Genomic DNA, 22,019 nt, shown 5'->3' with positions numbered 1-22,019 from the left:
GATCAGCACTCCAACTAAGGTAGAGGCACAGGGGTGGGAAATACACCACAGAGGAAACCACATACAATGGCCAAGCAAGTGCCAGGCAGGCTCACCTACCTGGGACTATGAGATTCCATTACTCCATTTTAAACTCACGGCCCCAAAATAAGTCTTCCAAAGAGTTCATAGTCCAGCTACTTACTCACAATAAGCTGGTCTTCTTAAAGTCAAACATATATCTAACATCAACCCACATCCCCTCCTTTAAAAAAGAAGTACCTGTGGGGAAAAAAAAAGTAATCTCTTTCCTAATAGTTTGTTTTCCACAATTTAATTCTGTTTCTCTAAAAGGTAATTTGGGAAAATCACCCACATCAAACTAGCCACAGACCAGTCTGGATGTTGTTGAACTTGTATGGTGAGTCACATATGAATTAAGATCATTAGGAAGGTGTTACAACAGTGTTGTCTGATAGTTAGTTGTCAATTTTAACACAAAAGTATACAAAATCCAGAATCCATTTTGTTCACCAAATTATTACTTTATAAAATAAACAGTTGGACCTGATCACCAATGACAGATCAAAGATAAATTCTGAAATATATCATTTGCTTACTTTCTGGGTAAAAGTTTAAAATGAATATGCTGAAATTGCTTTACAATGTCTTCTTCTATTTCCATCAACATACTTCTCTGTGAAAGAGTCTATTATGCCTACTAGTAAAACAAAACAGAGAAAAACCATTCAGATACACGTTATCCCCTAAAATACTGTTACCAATTGAAACCTGAGTAGATAAATTAAAGCAAGAAGGAAGTGGTGGTTCACGCCTGTAATCCCAGCACTTTGGGAGGCTGAGGCGGGCAGATCACAAGGTCAAGAGTTTGAGACCAGCCTGGCTAACATAGTGAAACCCCATCTCTACTAAAAAGACAAAAACAAAAAAAAACCAAAAAAACTGGGTATGGTGGCGGGTGCCTGTAATCCCATCTACTTGGGAGGCTGAGGCAGGAGAATCACTTGAACTTGGGAGGGAGAGGTTGCAGTGAGCCAAAATCAAGCCACTACACTCTAGCTCTGGTAACAGTACAAGACTCTGTCTCAAAAAAAAAAAAAAAAAAAAAAAAAAAAGGAAGTAAGCTCAGTTATCTCATTTAAATCTTAAAATAATGGTATGCATGGATATGCATGGTGTCTGTTCAAAATCTGTTATTAGCATGTAATGTAGAGAACTGATCTCTCACTTGTAACTTTGGTTATACCTGCAGAACAAAGTTATGAGAGTAATTGTGACTCACTTTATTAATCTCTGATATGCACATTTTCATGGAACAAATACAATTCTTTAATGATGCGTTTCTTTTTCCCTGTTTATTGTGATTATATTTAAAGAAGTGGAAGTTTGTCCGTTAAATCTAACAATAAAAATAGAGGTTTTTAAATTTTATACTGTGTATCTCTTCATGTTTTAAAATAATTAATATTAATTACATTCTCAGAAGTACCAATCTGTGTGGGACTGGAAATTAAAAGAAATTTGAGTTCCTTCAGGTCTCTGCCACAGAGAAGTGCTGTGCTAGGTGATGTGGATGAAAACAGACATTGGTTGACACCTGGACTTGCTTGGAGAAACTGCCTCTGCCAATGGAAGGGAATGGTGAGGGCCCCGCCAGCACTGGGCTGGACACCAGGTTTCCAGGGCTAAAGCAAGATATAAGAATTTGGGGCTATGGAAGATGTAAGGACAGAAATATGCCTTATTTATGTAGTTTTCAAAAATAAAATACATACAAAATTCTAAGAGATCTTGATAAACAGCAAAATATTTGTATGTTTGCCAGTTTGTCCACAAGTCTTAAAAACTAGTAATCAAGCAAACAAGCAACCCCCTCCATATACACACAACATCAACAACAATGATGAACCCAGGCACCTGGGCCTGACACTATGCCTCCAGAAGAGCTCAGAGTTCAGCCTTTCTTGTTGGAGAGGCACCGTGTCATCTGTTTCCCTGAGTCGGAACTCATCAGAGCCCAGCACAGGCCTGACGGCCTGTAAAGGAGAGTAAGGGCAATTAAATGGGGAGAAACACCTTGGTTCAGGTAGGGTTTTAACTCACATTTCTAAAATGAGTTTTAAAAAAAACAGAACAACTCTAGTTGGTGAAACCCAGAGGGCACCAACACTCTCTGACTGATATGGTTTGGCTCTGAGTCCCTACCCAAATCTGATCTTGAATTGTACTTCCGTAACTCCCAAGTGTTGTGGGAGGGATCCAGTGGGAGATAATTTGAATCATGGGGGCAGTTTCTGCCCATACTGTTCTTACGGTAGTGAGTAAGTCTCACAAGATCTGATGGTTTTATCAGGGGTTTCAGCTAGTGCATCTTCCTCATCTTCTCTCGTCATTGCCATGTAAGAAGTGTCTTTTGCCTCCTGCTATGAGTCTGAGGCCTCCCCAGCCATGCGGAACTCTAGTCCAATTAAACCTCTTTTTCTTCCCAGTCTTGGGTATATCTACCAGCAGCATGAAAATGGACTAATACAGTAAATTGGTACTAGTAGAGTGGGGTGTTGCTGAAAAGATACCTGAAAACGTGGAAGTGACTTTGGAACTGGGTAACAGGCAGATGCTGGAATAGTTTGGAGGGCTCAGAAGAAGATAGAAACATGTGGAAAAGTTGGAACTCCCTATAGACTTGTTGGATGGCTTTGAACACAAGTCTGATAGTGGTATCGACAATAAGGTCCAAGCTGAGGTAGCCTCTGAGCAAGATACGGAGCTTGTTGGGAACTAGAGCAAAGGTAACTCCTGTTATGTTTTAGCAAAGAGACTGGCGGCATTTTGCCCCTGCCCTAGAGATTTGTGGAACTTTGAGCTTCAGAGAGAGAATTTAGGGTATCTGGTGGAAGAAATTTCTAAGCAGTAAAGCATTCAAGAGGTGACTTGGGTGCTGTTTAAAGGCACTCAGTTTTATAAGGAAGGCGGATCATAAAAGTTCAAAAAATTTGCAGCCTGACAATGTGATAGAACAGACAATCCCATTTTCTGAGAATACAAGCCACAGCAGAAATGTGCATAGGTGGCAAGGAACCAAATGTTAATCCCCAAGACTACAGGGAAAATATCTCCAGGGCATGTAAGAGGCCTTCACAGCAGCACCTCCCATAACAGGCCCAGAGGTCTAGGAGAAAATGGTTTCAGGGGCCAGACCCAGGTTCCTGTGCTGTGTGCAGCCTACAGACTTGGTGCCCTATGTCCCAGCTGCTGCAGCCGTGACACAAAGGGGCCAACACAGAGCTGAGGCCATGGCTTCAGAGGGTGCAAGCCTCAAGCCTTGGCAGCTTCCACATTGTGTTGAGCCTGCGAGTGCACAGAAGTAAGAACTGAGGTTTGGGAACCTCAGCCTAGATTTCAGAGGATGTATGGAAGTGCCTGAATACCCAGGCAGAGTCTGCTGTAGGGGCGGGAGCTCATGGAGGACCTCTGCTAGGGCAGTGTAAAAGGGAAATGTGTGGTGGAGTCCCCACACAGAGTTCCTACTGGGCCATTGCCTAGTGGAGTTTTGAGAAGAGGGCTATTGTCCTCCAGACCCCAGAATGGTAGATCTACTGACAGCTTGCACCGTTCGCCTGGAAAAGCTGCAGACACTCAATGCCAGCCCATCAAAGCAGCTGGGAGGGAGGCTGTACCCTGCAAAATCACAGGGTTGGAGCTGCCCAAGGCTACGGGAACACACCTCTTGCTTGCATCACTGTGACCTGGATGTGAAACCTGGAGTCAAAGGAGATCATCTTGGAGCTTTAATATTTGACTGCCCCGCTGGATTTCAGACTTGCATGGGCCCTGTAGCCCCTTTGTTTTGGCCAATTTCTTCTATTTGGAACAGCTGTATTTACCCAATACCTGTATCCCCATTGTATCTAAGAAGTAATTAGCTTGCTTTTGATTTTACCGGCTCAAAGGCAGAAGGAAATTGCCTTGTCTCAGATGAGACTTCGGACCGTCAACTTTTGGGTTAATGCTGGAATGACTTAAGACATTGGGGGACTGTTGGGAAGGCATGATTGGTTTTGAAATGTCAGGACATGAGATTTGAAGGGGCCAGAGGTGGAATGATAGGGTTTGGTGCTGTGTCCCCAACCAAATCTCATCTTGAATTATACTCCCATAATTCCCAGGTGTTGCGAGAGGGACCTGGTGGGAGATAGTTTGAATCATGGGGGCAGTTTCCCCCATACTGTTCATATGGTAGTGAATAAGTCCCACAAGATCTGATGGGTTTATCAGGGGTTTTCACTTTGCATCTTCCTCATTTTCTCTTGCTGCCGCCATGTAAGAAGTGCCTTTCACCTCCCACCATGATTCCGAGGCCTCCCCAGACATATGTAACTATAAGTCCAATTAAACTTCTTTTTCTTCCCAGTTTCCAGTGTGTCTTCATCAGCAGTGTGAAAACAGAGTAATGCACTGACCTTCAGCTTATTCTTCACCTCTTCATTTTGAGTGGGTGGAAAGGTGAGCAGTACTTTTAAGTGGACTTCACAATGTCACTACCCCAAAAGACATAACTTAAAATACGAGAATTTTCACAAGACCCTTTATACTAGACTTTTTAGAAGGCATCCTGGTGGTAAAGCTAGAAAAAGTCCCAGACAAGTAAAATGCAAAGTTACAGGTGGTCCTTAGCAAACCACCCACTTTTATTATGGAGTCAAGGGAAGCTTCTCCAGGTGTTAACACCATTCTATACATTCTCTGAAAGTATCCAACACAAGCTGTTTTCCAGCAATTCTGGAAGTTACTAGGTATCTAAACACTTAGAAGAATAGAGCAAGGATTAAAAGCTGTGAACAAAAAACAGATACTACCATAAAGACAAGATTAGAAGGACCCAGTTTTTGGAAGCTTCCAATTAAGTTAAAATTCAAGAACAAAATTATATGTATGTGTGTGTGTATATACACACATATGTATGTGTGTGCACGCGCACACACACACACACACACACACACACACACATAGAGAGCACCAAAAATGTTTTAATGTAGGTCAAATTAGTTCATCTCCATTTAGGGAGCACAGAATATGATCTTTCAGGTGCCATGTGCTTTCTAACCCACAGAACACACCCAGTATCTGAGCAACAGGAAGCTAGGATGCTTCTGAACACAAAAATGTAAGAATCGCCCACAGGAATTGAGGCAGAGTCCAGCAAGTCTTTATTCTGAGTCCAACAATAACAGAGCACTTAGTGGGAGGGCGCTGTGCAAAAACCACTTCTCTGAGGATTATTAGTATATTTGCAATTTCTTTGGCATCTCCTCCCATTCTTCCCATGAAGAAATGAACTCTGAGAAACCTTCACCCTCCTGTAGAAGCCTTCCTTTTTTCCTCCAAACTCCCCAACCAACAGACGACACTAACTTACTGTCATGCGAAGCACAGGCTCACACTCCACATAGGGATTGCCGCATACTTCGTGTAACGGCGTAAGCAGAGAAAGATAAAGGGTTTTGGCTGATGGAATAACTCATTATTCCATCAGCCAAGGCCAGTGTAAATGTTTACCCATTAATGGAAAGTCAAAGCACACACATTTTAGAGGCACATTAATGTGGGATTTAATCAGACACCATAAATCAGCAGGCCAGTTTTCCTCACTTACACAAAAGTTTCACATTTCAGTTCAGACAGAGTAGAAACACCATCCTCAGAATTTATATACATCTGATCTAACTGATTAAGTTCCACACTGCTCTTTTGTTCACTATAAACAAAAAGATGTAAAAAAAAATTCCCAAACTGCCACAGCATGAGTTGAAAACATACCATCTGCAGCTGCTCAGCAGCAGCTACTGCCCCAAAATCAAATGAAAGGCTCAAGAAATGCTCAGCTGTGTTCTTATTGCTCAGGAGGTTCCCGGAATCCTTCCATGATTAAATTATTGGCAAAAATTAGCAATATACCTATAGCCCATCTATAATATAGATGTCTCAAGCCGACAGCTGCAATCAAAAGGAAATGAATGTAACTTTCAAATTATCAAAATGCCACGATGCTCCTGTTAAAATAAAAACCATTTAGCCTTTCCATCTTACAAAAATTTGAAATGTCATTTATTTTAACCAAGAGTTTTCTCCTCCCCCTTCTTCTAATTTGATAGTGTAAAGTGACAAACGCAACCTTATCACCAAGTTTTCATTCTTTTACATGTCTTCATTCAAGAGCATGAACACTCCAATCTCTAGGAGAAAATTCCAGTCCAAAGCTGGGTATTATCCCTTAACTTAGAGCAAACAAGTACATCTGTACTCTCAAACATTCTGAGAGAAATAAGCTCATGTTCACAGTACATTGCGGATGTTATGAGTTGACCCTCTGGAAGGAATATTTATGTCTGTTATCATAAGAATGACTCTACACATTCTTGGAAACCCACACCATAACTCTAGAGACACGAAACTCAAGAGCCCAGGAATGGGGGCCACGCTCCATCTCCTGCCCCTGACACCATGGTGCACTGATCACAGCACTTGGACAGAGGCTTGGACACAGGCTTGGAATCTACTCTACAGGGTCTCCAAAGCGGCCACTAAAATCAGTCAGATTCTCACCTCAAGAGTCTTCCAAGGTGCTAGCCGGCAGTCTGCTGAGGGTCCTTTCAGGCTAAAGCAGCATAATGTGAGCTCATTAGAGAAGGAGAAAATCACATGCACAACTGCTTCCTTACTATTTGCCCCTCTTTACTATTTGCCCAACCCCATCCCAGCTCCTCAGAGTGGGAAATGGCCACTGGACTCCAATGGAACTTCCTCTAAATGGCACGCAAGCCAGAGGGCCTTGCAGTCATTCCAAAGGTTTTTGCTCCCAAGAATCCCTCTGGCTCCTGAATAAGTGATTACCATTATTCCATTCATCAGTGTCTCTTAAGCCTTCTATTATGAGTCTGAATTTTAAACAGGGACTAGGCCTTTTATTATATCCCTGATCCATGTCCCCAGTAACATTCCTTTCAAAGTTAGAGAATCCGTCAGCAATCTCATTATTATTAGACTGTACCCTCCCTTCCACCACTCAGAATTAAACTGCATCCAACGAGTGGGAAAAATACTCTATCTTGAAAAACATTACTAGAAAGTCTATTGTATTTCCAGAAAAAGAGCACCACAAGAGTAGCACCCTGTCTGCCTTATGCACCACCATAACCTGAGTCCCTAGAATTGAGTCTGGTAAGAAAAAAAAAGAGCACGTAATAAATAGCTGACAAATGAACGAATACGTCTGAGCGCCAGCTTTACAATAGGCCACTTTTCTCAACAAATCCTATCTCTAATATTATGACACAGATTGAACGTTTTCCATGTATAGTTTCAGAAATGAGGGCTTTCAGAGAGGAAGCAGCTAACTCACATACAGGCCCCACAGCCATAGTGAAGACCCCTCAGTCTCAGCCCATGTTTGATCTATCCAAAATGTGTTCTGTATCTTGGGAGTACAGTATAGCAAAAAGAGCTCAAGATCACAAGGACTTTTATCCTACAGTAGAGAGAAAGATACTAAAGAAGCCCCAAACACAAAAGTTCTAGCATCCAGCATCACGCAAAGCATCATAAAATCTGCTAGGCAAAGCAGAACCTAACAAGTGGCAATGCTAATTACACAGGACTAGAACAGAGGCCCAGGGATAGTCAGCTACACGACACTGCCTAGCATCCCCAAAAGTTAGGTTGGGTCATATAAGAGCTCCAGAAGAATGAGAGTGGAAGAGTAGAAGGGATGGAGGAGACCCTTCTGGGCCAGCCCTTCAGGTGATTCACACCTGGGTGCCCCTTCTCCCTCAACAAACCTAAGCAAAGACCACTCAGGTCAATGCCGTGAGGCTAGGGCCCCATGGTGACACAAACAGATGGAAGGAACCCGAATCCACGCCTGTCAGGTGGAGGAGAGCAGCCTACCTGTCCAGACCTTGGGCTGTCACACAAGAAAGAAATCAGCATTTCTACCGCCAGAGCATTTTGTAGTGTCTCTTAGAGCAGGTAGAGCAACCTTAAACAATACAGCCCTAAGAAAAAGTCTTCTCACCTTGACAGTACATTCCACATAAAAACAACCATTAATGGTACAGCTGACGAAAACTTTTAGTAGTTTCGTCTATCGCTGGAAAGGTCTAGCAACTCAGAACTTCAGTAGTGGAGGAAATAGAAAAGGGGGTGGTTAATTAAGTCTAGAATTTTATTTTTATGTCAACTAGGTTTTTATTTTGCTAGTCAGTATCTCTTCAGCATAAGTGATTGAAAATCTGTATTTTTTCAGGACTAGTTGATTAGTCTCCTTCATATAGTATCATAAAACTGAACTCAGGAAATTTTAGTTTTAATAATTTTTGCGTTTGAAATAATTAGAAATAATTTGAATTAATTAAAAATACTTCCTCAGTTTTGCAGATAAACAGATGTATTTTCTTTCACCTAAAATTTTCTAAATATCAGACACAAATAAGCCGGTAATATGTCAGGATCTATCTCTTCGGAAGCAAAGTTGCTCAGCTTAATGCTGTGAGCCAGCCTGAGCCAGGCCCGCATCAAGTATCAGCCAACTAACAAAAGAAGCACCTGATCTCCAGAATGAATGGGATGAGACCCAGTGGGCAAATTGCCAAATCAGATAGGAAATTCACACCCCTGTGGGGAAAAGGGAAGTTGAGATGTGACTGAAGATAAATACATAAATATTTAACAGAAATTTCCCCTAAAATCAGTAGACAAACGGACATGACCTCTGAAAGTTCATGTGATCAAGAGGAAGGTAAAGAAAACCCAGTGTGTTCATATAAAATACACGACAAAGTAGAAAGAAATTATGCTGAGTTTTGAAAGAAGCTTTATACACAAGAGTGCATACTGCATGATTCCATTAATAATATCAAGGGCAAGAACATGAAAAACTTATCGACGGCCAAAAAAAAGGAACAATGGTTGCCTCAGATGAAGGTGGGAAACGAAAAAGTTGACTGGGCAGGGGCATGAGAGAACTTTCTGAAGTGGTAGGAACATTTCACATCCTAATAGAAGTATAGGCCAGATGGATGGATGGATGGATGGATGGAAGGATGGATGGATGGATCAAAACAGAATGATACACTTAAGATTTGTACACTTCACTTTATAATTTTACTTCAAAAAATGTAAATGTTATTAACTCATTTTCAATATACATACTGATGTGTTTAGTGATAAAGTGTACACATGTGTGCAGCTGACTCTGAAATGCATCAAAAAAATAAGACAGATTGATGGGTGGGTAGGAGACAAAGAGATATACATAAATCAAATAGAATCAGGCCTAACAACCCAGGAGGGGGGTACAGGGGTGTCCACTATACCACACAATAGTTTCAGCTTTTCTGTAAACTTGCAAATTTGCATGATAAAATGTTGGGGAAAAGTATATGGTGATTACATTGAGATGTATTGGTTTGGAGTTTAAAGAAGGGAAATCTCAGCCAGCACTTACTGCTAGTTCATGAGACATAAGACAGGAAGTGGACAGAAGGAAGAGGGTATTGACAGCATATGAACAACACCCCAGAGAGACCCGGGGACACACGGGATTCAGGGGAGGCGAGCTCTTTTTGTCCACTGACATCCTTTCTAATGCTGCTTCAGTTTAAAACTCTTGTTATTCAGCATAATTTTAAAATAAATCACTCCAATGTATCAATTATCAAGTCATATATTCCTAAGTATAAAGTCTTGAAACAAAACATATGACCTTGGAGTTGCAAATATAATACTATGTGTATATTCTGTACACTAACTGAAATGAATGCAGTCATTTTATAACAAAACATCATTTATATCTCTGATATATCCAAAATAGTTTTTCCTTTAGGTTTGTGACAGTCTATAACCTTCAGTAAATTATAATGAGGAAAAAAAATCATAATGACTATCTTACACGACAAAGTAATAATCACCACTTCGAAAATTCTGTCCATCACTTCTCCTTAATGTTGCCTTTGTTAATAGAGCAAGACTTAAACCAGGCAAAAAGGTAAGTTTGGATTAAAGCAGGGGAAGGTAAAAGAGGTAGTACTGTGATCAAAGGAACGACTGAGAGTTTTGTATGCATCTGCTGGTCTGGACAGGGCCTAAGTTTCCCTGTACACAAGACGCCCTCAACAAAAGTTCAAATCCTAACCATTTTCCAAAGCTTAACTCAAGTCCTATCTTCCTTGAATGTTTTCCTAACTATGCAAACCCACCTTATTCTCAGCTAATCACACAGTGTTTCATCTGAAAGAAGCTGTAGTGCCCATCTATCCTATGGTCTCACATACACAGGAATCTTTTTCTAATACACCTGACACATGGCCATTAACTCTGCCCAAGTTAGCTCATCAACTGATAAGGCAGTTCGATCATCACCTAGTAAGGCAGCCCATGCTATTACACAAGAGTTCTAGTGGCTAAATCATTCCCTTTGATAGTTCTGAATCAGTAACATGTGGAAGTTTGGAATAACACTCAAAGGTCCCTCTGAGGACTAAATTCTAAGAGTCAATTAATTTGCTGACTGTCTCTGACAGCTACCCAGGACTGAAAGATCGGGATGGAAGGACAAGATCCCTGTCCTCAGGGGTCTCACACCCTAGGGTGCCCCTTGTTAACTTGAAAAATCTTAGAATGCCAGCATTTAAAAAGACTTCAAGATGGCATGACCCCACATCCTTATTTTAAAATTGGATTATAGTCACTGCCCCAGAAAATTAAAGGAGTTAGACAAGGCCACCGAAGAACCCCTTACACCACGTGTATCATCTGTAATAGCAGGATATTCTACTTTAATGCTCTAAGTAGATTTTTTAAATTATAATTTTTCTCCTTAGTTTTACCTGTTCCTAAAAAGAAGAAGGTAAAAGTTCACTTTGTTTTTTGTTTTGTGAGACGGAGTTTTGCTGTTGTTACCCAGGCTGGAGTGCAATGGCGCGATCTCAGCTCACTGCAACCTCTGCCTCCTGGGTTCAGGCAATTCTCCTGCTTCAGCCTCCCGAGTAGCTGGGATTACAGGCATGCACCACCGTGCCCAGCTAATTTTTTGTATTTTTAGTAGAGATGGGGTTTCACCATGTTGGCCAGGATGGTCTTGATCTCTTGACCTTGTGATCCACCTGCCTCGGCCTCCCAAAGTGCTGGGATTACAGGCTTGAGCCACCACACCCGGCCAAAAGTCCACTTTTAAATACACGAATGCTTGCAGGGATGACAAGGAAAGCAAGTGCATATTGCCAGAACTCTGCTCCGTGAAGGCAGGTGTCTCCATGTATACTTCTCTCCACCTTCCTCAACACCTCCCAGGGTGCTAGAGCCAGGGAAGTACAGATGTCCTAAGTATTGGCTATCGGAATGACAAAGAGCATAGTAAGATTAAAGCAGTGTCTCCTGAAACTCTCTCTCTCCTAGGGCCTTTTTCCTCATTCCTTGCACATATCCTGTGCCGACTCAACATCCCCTCTGCTCCACAGCTTATCTCAGAAAGAACTAAGTTACGGTGCCAAGCTACGAGATGAATTTAGAAAGCTCCACATAACCAGACGCACAGCGACAGCAGCCATCAGACATCACCCAGATTTAACTGCCCTAAAATTAGCAGTCAGAGCAAAGTAGTTACTGCAGTGATTGCGTCAGAGCTATTCCGACTGGCGAACTGCCAGTGTTAAACAAATTGTCCTGCTTTCTCTACCAGGGAAACAATATTTTGGAGCAGGGCCAGCTAAGCATTTCAGTGAATGTTCAAATTCCAGCTTCGCTGTTAATGTTTTATAATTCAATGACAAGGTGAACAAAGTCTACATAGGCTACATCTGCAAGGGGGTTATTTTCTTTGTTGGAAGCGCTTATTCTTTGGGTGAGTAAAGTACTGTGGATGAATCCTTTTAAATATTTAAATGCCTGAAATTTATTTAGGGATTCACATTCAACTCGCTTAACAAAGATTATGCAAATCTATCAAAGTATAAATGCAAAACAAAAATTGTTTTCCTCTTATATTTCTTTTAATCTTGGCAAAGACTCAAGGGGCTAAAAAATGTTCTCTGCATGATCATAGAAGGACCCACTCGCTTCCCAACAAAGAATATATAACCTGATTCAATTGGTAAAACTGCTACGTCACCACAAATTACAAAATTTCTAGTTAATGATGGACAATTCACTGGCTGATAGAACAGGGCAGTTTTTAGACCAGAACAATGAGCTCATTAGCCTAACCCACAGCGTCCGTTTCCCCCTTTCAGTGATAGTGAGTTCCACCATTCTCATATGCACACACCTTCTTTAGTCCCTCCCCCTTTCCCTTCTTCCTTTCTCTTTTCATACTTTTCTGTTATAATGATTTATGAAAACCTACCATACCCTACAAGTGAGCTGTAGTAAAGAACACTGTAGCTGGAACCAAGAGACATGGGTTTAAAAATATAAGGACTCAGATTCAGAAAACCACACTTTCATTAAATCTTGGTTTTTTAATCTGTAAAGGGGAAAAAAATCCCACCAGCCTTAAAAGGTTCTTATCAAGTGCATGTGAGAGAACACAAATGAAACTTCAAGCACGATAACATTTGCCTTTAAGAACAGCTCTCCCCAATTCTTTATTCTCCCCATAAATCAACATTAGTCTCCTTCACTCATTCTTATCATTTAAAACATCTTATTTATTTATTTATTTGAGACAGGGTTTCACTCTGTCACACAGGTTGGAGTCCACTGACACGATCAGCTTACTGTAACCTCAATGCCTGGCCTCAAGGATCATCCCGCCTCGGCCTCCCCAGTGGCTGGGTCTACAGGTGTGCACCACCACACTGAGCTCATTTTAAAATTTTTTGTAGAGATGAGGTCTTGCTTTGTTGCCCAGGCTGGACTCAAACTCCTGGGCTCAAGCAATTCTTGCCTCAGCCTCCCAAAGTACTGGGATTGCAGGCATGAGCCACTTTGCCCAGCTCAAAACATTTTAAATGGGAAAACTGACATATTAATCCAAACAAATGAGTTACAATGATCCTCAAATCACACTGGTTGATAAATTGGATACTTCTACTATCATGTATGCCTTGCTTACAGCACGTATCACAGTATACCTTAATACACAAAGGTAAACAAATAGGAGTTAGATTGATATCCCTCTAATTTCATGTAATATAAGAACTAGCACTATATTAGGATATTAGAGATAAAAGACTATTACCATGTAAAATTAAGACTATAGCGACTGAGCACCTACCATATTTAAGGCATAAATAATATCCTCATGTACTTTGCAACCCTCAAATTAAAAGCACTGAATCAATGAAAGATGCACTATACACGACTGATGGTGTTTCTAGAAATCACTATTTCCTGTGGAAATTAACACTGCTAATGAACGGAGAGACAAAGGACTACAGACAGTATTACACAATTCAGAAATCATTTCTTTTCAGTAGGCTTTATTAAGCCCCTGCCAGGGCTTTTAAGTCAACTGCAGCCTCGTGGGATTCAAATAGGGCTGTGCAGTCATCAGCACAGACCAGGCTTTGAAACCTGGGAAAAGTGTAAACCACACTCTCTCATGAAAGGAGGCCACCTCAGGGTGCCCAGACTCCCAGGAACCACACCTCACTGAAAGGGGCTATAAAGGTCTTGATGCAACAGATGGAACACAGTCAAAACCCTCTTCAGAAACTACTTCCACATTTTTACCAGTTTCATATCAGAGTTCAATTGCAAGTCATTTCCAATGACCCAGGAAAGCCATAAACGAGGTATAAACGGTTATTCAAGATAGATCACGTACAAGAGAAAGAATTATTAGAACTTTAATGCAACAGTATTTGCGTCAACAAAAGCCAAGATAAAGGCAGTTCTTTTATGTTCAACCCACAACTCCCAATCATTTCTTTAACAAATATTTGCTTACTGAGAGCCTATCATGTGGCAAAAGCCACCTAAGTGCAAGGAATACAGTAGTAAACCAGAAATGTCCCTGCTTGTTTGCTGCTTATGTTCCATTCGGGGTTTAGGTGGAAGCTACAAGAGATTCAAGGGCAGGGCTCCCTTCTCTCTCTCCTCATTCATTCCCAATCCACTAATGGCTGGGAAGCAAGGCATTCCTTGCACTAGGGATGGCTGTGCGCGACAGTTCTGGCTAATCACATATAGACAGAGCTAGGCTATTAATCCACACTTTCAACATACCCTGATCCTGGGAGTGGTTTTGTCTGAGTGTGATACTATGACGCTTCTTAAACGGCTGAGTTAACTAGAAACTTTCTAAGGAGAATAGCAACTCCATTACATTAAGCACCTACCCCTCAATAAAGGAAGCCTCAAACCAAGACCCACAAGCAATTCTGGAAGAACACAGGCCAAAGTCAGAAATGTCTTCAGGAAAAAGAATAAATACACAGTAAATATAAGGCCTATTAAGAATGGAGTTTGTCTTCAGCATGCCTCGCAAGACCCTACAGGCTGCCTAGAAACTCCATTTCCCAACAGTTATAAACTCTAAGCAGTTAAAGCAGTAGAACAGGGGTATCCAAACAGGCGCCACACATTTCAAAGATACAAATGCCCTCGAGGTGCAGAGAAAATACTTCTGCACCTATTTATTTTTCATACTACTCTTAATATTCATATTTGTTTTATAATGTCCATGATATTTTAGCACAGCAAAGGATATGTTTATACATACAGATATACATACGTATATCTGTATGTATATCTGTATATACGTATATGCACACATACATGAACAGTTAGACAACTGTGTATAGATGGGATGCATGCTGAAAAAAGTTTGAACCCACTAAAAAGAAACCACTGTTTTCTGCATTAGGCCATTTAAACACCTGAAACAGGTAGCATTTGCCCTGTACGAACAATCAAAACTATAATTCCTAAAATTACTTATTAGAAACTCCAGTACAGAGGACAGCATCCCAAAGCGATTCCTGAACAATGTGAATACCCACTGTTCAACAAGGAACCAAATGTGTTATCAAAAACACCTCCAGAAGACAGTGAAAGCAATTGTTTTGGTACTTCACAGGGTACTATGCCATAAGCATTAGTCAGAACTGTTTTTAAAACTTCACACAATAATTTAACCCAGCATAATTTTTTATTCACCCAAGAGTTACTTTCCATAGTAACTCTTTTTAACACTGGCTCTTTACCTAGGTATTTTTACCTAAGTGTAATTGAATATACTACAGAACAGCCTACTTTGGACTGTTCTGATTTCTTGAACATCTCAACTCAATGGGGATATCTCTCAGCAGATTAAGCAAATACACAGAAGTGAAAAATATGGAGTAATCTAATAGGCAGAGTTCAAGACACCCCTTCTGGCTAAATGTTTATGAGTAAAATAGGAAGAGAAGTATATCAACTAATTAAAACAAAACCAGAAGAGACTGTGGTGCTTTTCCCTACTAACTGAAAGCAATTTAACATAAGAGAATACTAACCCAAAAAATACGCTAAAAAAAGTCCAACAAGATTCTGATTTTTCCTACAATAACTGCAGTGTCTAGGGCCTCCAGAGGTCACAGGTGACCTCTGTTTCTGTGACCCTAGTTTCTCAAGTCAGTCATTGATTCAACAAATTTTCTTAATCGTATGCAGAACAGAGTACTCGTTACTAGGGACACACTGAAAATGAACTCATTTATGACTCAGCATAAATTGGTCAGTAGAACCAGCAAAGGAAGTATGACGCACTCTTTCAGGATATCCATGTGGAAAGGTGGAGATACATGGGCTAAGAGCATTAGTAGTTAACTGTAAACGAGAGTGTGACTCCTTGTAAGCCTCAAGGGAAGCTTCCAGAGACATACTTCGTGTTGTTCAGCCAGTTTAACAATTTCATCGGTGGCTTAAGTAAAGATATAAAAGAGTCTGATCTATTGTACCGACAGCATTTCTTTGGGAGGACAGGTAAATGCCAAATAATATAATCAAATTCCAAAAGCACAATGGAAAGAATCAGCTAACATAAAGCAAAACACAGCGCAATAAATGTTGGGATTTGCAGTGACATCAGTACAAGATGGGAAGAGATGGCTCAATGGCAGCATGTGATTAAGGGCTGGGGCGGGGGGGGGGTTAGTGAACAGGAAACTCACTGAGTCTGGCCACCAGAAAAGTGAATGCAAACTTGGCCTACATCAGCGCAAGCAACATGCAACCTATGACAGACACTTCTGCTCTACTCTATGGGTCACTTACACCAGGAGCCCAACACTGACAGAGTAACAGAAATATTCTAGAGAAGGATTTGTTCAGTAGGCCACCAAGGCAGTAGAATTTGAATAAACAAGCAGAATTCGATTCGAATTCTATAGGCCAAAAACTTTCTAGTACTCAAAACCATTAAAAGGTGGAGATCCCCACCCCTTACCTGCAATGTTCCGGTATCACTGGAAGGCCACTTACAGAGATTATATAAAAGGATCCAAATATCAAATACGGGTTAGTTGAGCTGCTCAGTGATTTCCAAACCCTGGTCCTTAGTGAAGTTTTCACTGACCCATGGAAAAGAAAAAAGTGTCCGTGTGGGGATAGTTATAAACCCACAAGTGGGGTAATTTTAACACAGATATTCTCTGGCTAGGAGGAACTCTCCTTTAAATCTGACAGCATAGGTATTCTTCCCTCACCTTTTCTTTTTTTTGGTATAACAAACATATTTTGATGAAATGCATTGACAATAGATAGTAATTGCTGTTGTCAATTTTCAACACACGTAGTAACGTTAAATGCTGACATATCTGATAATCCCTAATATTTGCTTTTTTTTTTTTTTTAATTTGACAGGTAGATGAAAAGAAATGGTTTGGGAACAACACGATGAGACAATCTTTAAGGCCCTTTCTGGTCCAAAGATGCTATGATGACTACATTCGACTTGCTGCACATTTTCTTCCTTCCTACCACCCAACTTGGCTATATAGTAATGGGGGGAAAATGTACCAAGGAATTGGGCTGCACTAAATATGAAATCTCTCAAGAAGCAGAACCTCAACAGTGAGTCAAGATCTGGCTCTCTTCTACAACGGCTGTTCTTTGGAACCAACGTTTATGAATCAAGTTCAGAAAGGATCAAAATAACCTACGTCTAAAGTTGGGAGGCTTTTAAATTCCTATCACACTGTTATCACTCTTTTAAAAGGAGTCACAGCAAAATGCAATTGGAACAGAAAAGCAATTTCTGAATCATTGATTTCAAGGTAAACCAAGTAGCTGAAAAAACCTCATGCAAAGGATTCACATACAAACTTACGGTAGGCCAAGGCCAAGAAAAGACATAATCATGGAAAATACAAAGTATCCCAATCAGACAGGCGTTTTCATTATTCTAATACACTCATTTAAACGTTAAAGAGACCCAAAATTTCGGTGCTGAAAGGGATCATGAAAACACTTCCATCCAAATTAATTCGTGGCAGGTGGTAGAGGCAGGAAGCTCAAGGTTCCTATCTCTGCCTAAAGCGTTTTCTACTCTCATCCTGCAAGTGAATTAGGTACATTAACAGAAGTAGAAAACCTGGTCAACATGGTGAAACCCCGGCTCTACTAAAGATACAAATTAGCTGGGCATGGTGGTGCGTGCCTGTAATCCCAGCTACTCAGGAGGCTGAGGCAGGAGAATTGCCTGAACCCAGGAGGAGGTTGCGGTGAGCCGAGATTGCGCCATTGCACTCCAGCCTGGGTAACAAGAGCGAAACTCCGTCCCAAAAAAAAGAAAAAGAAAAAGAAAACCTACAACATGGTTCACTATTCTCTAGGACTGTACTTTGTATTTCACTGATGTTCAAAACAGAAAAAAAAAAAAAAGCAGCTCTTCAATTAACAATACCCCATCTAAATTTTCTTGAATATATCTTTTAAAGAATTTGTAATTCTAAACCACCACCATAAATTGATCAGAAGTTCAAAAACTCAATGCCCTCCTCAATCTCAAAAAATAACCCTGCATTTACCAATTATGATTGGGTTAAGGGGCTGTATCCACATAAACACATAATTCTTTCCAAAGTATGCAAGAAACACAATCCCTTTTAAACTAGTTTTGATGCCTAAACACAGTGCTTTTAAACCATTTTCAATTACCAAACAATTGGTTTTTCAGGGTAGCTAGTATTTCCTTACTTTCAGAAATAGATAGACTGCTCATTTCGAAATGAATAACCCACTTCCCCTTTTGCCTCAGGTAAAAAGATCCCCTAGGCGGACAAGTGTTTACCAAGCTCAGGAATCAAGGAACCCTTTAATACACCATCCTAGTCTTGGAGGTGGGGGAGGGAGGGGAAACACCTACCAAATCCGTATTACACAGCTTGAACTATAGTAAGCATTGCAGAAGCCAAATCATGGTCTGATAATTCCCTTTTAGACTAAAAGTTACATTCCATACAATTAAAGCTCTTTGAGAAAATCTAAGATTTAAAAACAAAAAAACATTTAATGAAAAACATATACTTAAAGCAACTGGTAAAATCCTTGGCCCATACAAAAGCCAGACTCCACCCCCATACCTGTGATCTAGCTCTTGCTTTATTTTCCAGACCTGCTTACACTGCTTCTTATCCAAGTTCATTTCACCCCATCTATAGGTAGCAAGTGGGTACTGATAAAAGCTGTTTCTGATTTCATTTCCTACTTCCCAGATGTTTGCTCTGTGGTTTTTCTTTTTCCTTCAGCTATTTATGAATACACTCTAATTTAGAACAAATTCAGTATGTCTTATTTTAAGCTGGCCAAGGCACACAATAAATGAGGGCTATAAAGATAATTTCAAGATATTTATCCAGCGTATAAATAAGTTTGCCTACCTAGGCAAGATTTGGACAGGCTGCCATAATTTTACTTTAAAATAAAAGTGCTTAAAAACATGAGCCTGCTGCTGCTGCTGTTACTGCTGAAACTACGTGCTATTGTGCTTGTCATAAAAGGGCTTGTGCTTAGAAAGGAAAAAATCAAATATCCTCTGGGGAGAAGATGTTCCTAACACAACCCCTGGTATGAATCATGCAGATACTTCAACTGCATCTCTTCCCAAAATGGATCAATGGACTCTTTAGGAAGAATCAATGTGATTTATACCCAAAACTTAAGGCTGCACTTTCTCATGAATACACTCTAACTCTTAATCAAGCAGTGAAATTCAATCAAGCAGTAAACATCTTTTAAGTGCAAGTGTTGTCTAAACAGGATTAGAAAACTAACAGAACTCTGAATTCTTTAAATAAGTCCAAGCATGAAACAGGCATTCTTAAATGACGAAACTAAATACAGTAAACCCTGTGTCTCTTGAAATTCAACTTTAGGAATGCCAAAATTAATAGGCCACCTCTCAGTAACCGCAAAAATATTGATATGTGTAGGTTTTCTAGGAAGGTAATAAAAAGCAACAGTTTGCCAGATTTTTTTTCTTCAAATACTAATTGTAACACTAGAAAAAATTACAACCTAGGCTGCACACAAACGCAAGTCAAATGGGCAGTTTGCTAAATGCCTGTCATGAGAAAGCCATCTAGTGTTAACGTTTAGAATGGAAACTGCGGACAAAAGAGGCAAAGAAAAGAAAAATCTGTGCGACTATTTTGAACTTACTGAGCAAAGCCATGAGAACCACAAAGATTCTTTGAGGGTTTTTTCCTTGTTTTTTTTGGGGGGGGTGGGGGGGTAGCCATCCTTGTCAAAACCCAGTCTAAATCTAACCAAAACCCAAAATGTCTACAATTTTATTTTAACCACATGTTTTGGTGAGCACAATTCCGTGACCAATGCACTTGATTTTTCCAATACTCAGGTCAGAGTCATCTTGGGCTGAATTAATTTAACTGAAGCAGGTTAATGATGACAAATATCTCCCAGAGGGGTAATGCCAAGTTATTCTCTCTTTCCGAGAAGCCTCGGCTCCCTCTTGTAGATGATGAGCCGAAATTGATTCTTTGGGTTTGCAGCACGGCAGAAAATTAATCTGTAGGTGCTCCTGGGGATATTCCCAGGACGTGGTCAAACTACTCTCATTGACACGGGAAGACCCGGAGAGGCCCAGGAGCTGACAAAGTGGGAAGAAAGGTCGCGCTGAGTGAGCAGGGCGCTCGCCGGCGGCTCGCAGTCTTACAAAGAGGGATCCGTCCCGGCGAGGGCGCGCGCTCGGGGCGCACCCCTTCCAGGGGAATTAGCTCCGCAGCAAGTTCGGCGTCAGCCCGCCCGACGCGCCAGGGAAGCCGCGTCGGGCAACAGGGAGCCCTTCCGCGATCGTTAGTCAGAGCGGAGTTCTGGGCACCTGGAGGAGGTCCTCCTCAGTGCCTGTGTCGCCGAGACGGCAATAACCTTTCATCCGATCGATAACTTGGAGAGAACAAGCGGCGGCGGCTCCTCTCCCAGCCGGGTCCTGGAGCGCTGGCGCATCTGCGTCTGAGAGCCAAACCCCGCGCTGCGCCCCTCGCACCCCCGCGCCGCGCGCACCCCGCCGCCGTCAGCCCCCGAAGGGCCGCGCTTTCCCCTCCGGGACAGACCCCGCCTGGCCGCAGCCATCCCGAGCCGACCCTCTCCACGCTGCCCGTCGGATTCCCCGACACGTACCTTCGCAACGCCGTCCTCCCGGACCTGCTACAGCCTGTGCGCGCCGGGTGGCGCGTACCGGGGCTGCCGCCTCGCCGCCCGCCGCTGCCCGGAGCTGCCCATCGGCCCGGACTCTCCCCGCGCCGGGCTCCGGCGGAGGCGGCCCGGACCCTCCGGCTGCGGCTGGAGCTCTCGGCCTGCGCTCGGGCGGCCGGCGGGGGCGCGGCGCTCCTCCGCCGTCCTCCTCCTCCTCTCGCTCCGCCGGCTCCTCCCGGGCTCCCCGTCTGCCGCGCCGGCTCCCGACGCCACCGCCCGCCCGCCCGGCGGCACCGCCTCCCGCCCGCTCGCGAGCTCCCATTGGCCGCCGCCCGCAGGCCCCCTCGGTCCCGCCCCGCGATTGGGCGCGGGCGCCGTCAGTCTCACCGCCCGCCAGGCTCCGGGCGCAGCCGGTGCGCTGTTCCCAGGCCCCGCGGTGCGCGGGAGCGGCGCGTCCGGGAGGGGCCCGGGCGCCCTTCTGAGGGAGGGGGCTGCGGGGCGCGGAATGCGCGGTGTTGGGCGAGATCGAGGGCCGGGCAGCCTACCTGGACACCGGCTTCTAGACAGCGGTCGCCGTCGTCGTTGGGACTCGCTCTCGCCCCTCTGAAGAATAAGTTAAAAACCCCGAGTCTGGCTCCGAGCCTCCCCCTGGCGCAGGCACGACCCTACCCGACCCCACCGTGGCCCAACTTGGGACAGACGCCGCGGCTGGGCATTCGGATCCCTGAGCCTCGGCCGCTGGGGCAGGACACCGCAGAATCGCCGAGGCCCCGGGGACGCCCAAACGGCCGCATCTCCAAGTGACCCCACCTGGAAAAGACAGCGCGAGGAAGCGAGACCCTGCTGTGTGCCAGCCCCCGGAGGGCGCCCCTCGCCTCGGGGCTCGGAGGGTGGGGAAGCTCGGAGAAATACGCAGGCAGTAAAATGTTAGGAGGACAGGGGGTGCCAGCGTGCAGGAAATGCTGCTAAGAGGCCTTTAGGAGCCAGGAGGGAACCGGAGAGACCAAGCAGTTCCAGGCACCCGCGTCCCAGCCGGGTCCGTTCACCCCTTCCTCCCCGCCCTCCAGGCACGGCTGAAATGTCTTGGATCTTTATTTCGACTAGGAAGAATTGAACTTTTTATACCCAAACTTTCTCCTTTCTTAGAAATGTTGACTCACCTGTGAGGAAGCATTACTTGAACTATTAGTGTAAATTGCTTGACATTTGAATTAGATGCTGAAAGATTAAAGGGCCTCGGAAGAATCTTTTAAGCTAGATTGGAATTCACGCTGCCTAAATGGACGGCAGCAGTCATCTATACGCAGGAATAGTCAAGCAGGTGTAGGCACCCTCTGACTTACCTTCCAGCCACACAGTAGGTTTTCCTGAGCAGGCTT

At 42.9% G+C, this 22,019-nt stretch overlaps 1 protein-coding gene across 13 annotated transcripts in view; it reads right to left on the bottom strand.

The window, feature by feature from the left end:
- Window positions 1–21,542, bottom strand: part of SIPA1L2 (signal induced proliferation associated 1 like 2) — a 233,577-nt gene extending 212,035 nt beyond the window's left edge. For 6 of the 13 annotated variants that reach the window (XM_078357314.1, XM_008985795.4, XM_078357315.1 and 3 more), the window contains exon 1: window positions 20,626–20,890. Coding sequence is in view for 2 of the 13 variants with exons in the window: in XM_054248193.2 (XP_054104168.1) it covers window positions 20,626–20,962 (337 nt within the window). In the remaining 11 variants the exon portion in view is untranslated. Of the gene's footprint in view, window positions 1–20,625; window positions 21,076–21,185 lie in introns of those variants that run through there. The other 7 variants (XM_054248189.2, XM_078357317.1, XM_078357320.1 and 4 more) reach the window with 3 other exon arrangements.
- Between the last annotated feature and the right edge of the window lie 477 nt (window positions 21,543–22,019).

This window comes from Callithrix jacchus, chromosome 19, assembly GCF_049354715.1.
Source record: "Callithrix jacchus isolate 240 chromosome 19, calJac240_pri, whole genome shotgun sequence".
NCBI lineage: Eukaryota > Metazoa > Chordata > Mammalia > Primates > Cebidae > Callithrix > Callithrix jacchus.
This window is presented reverse-complemented; position numbering and strand designations above follow the sequence as displayed.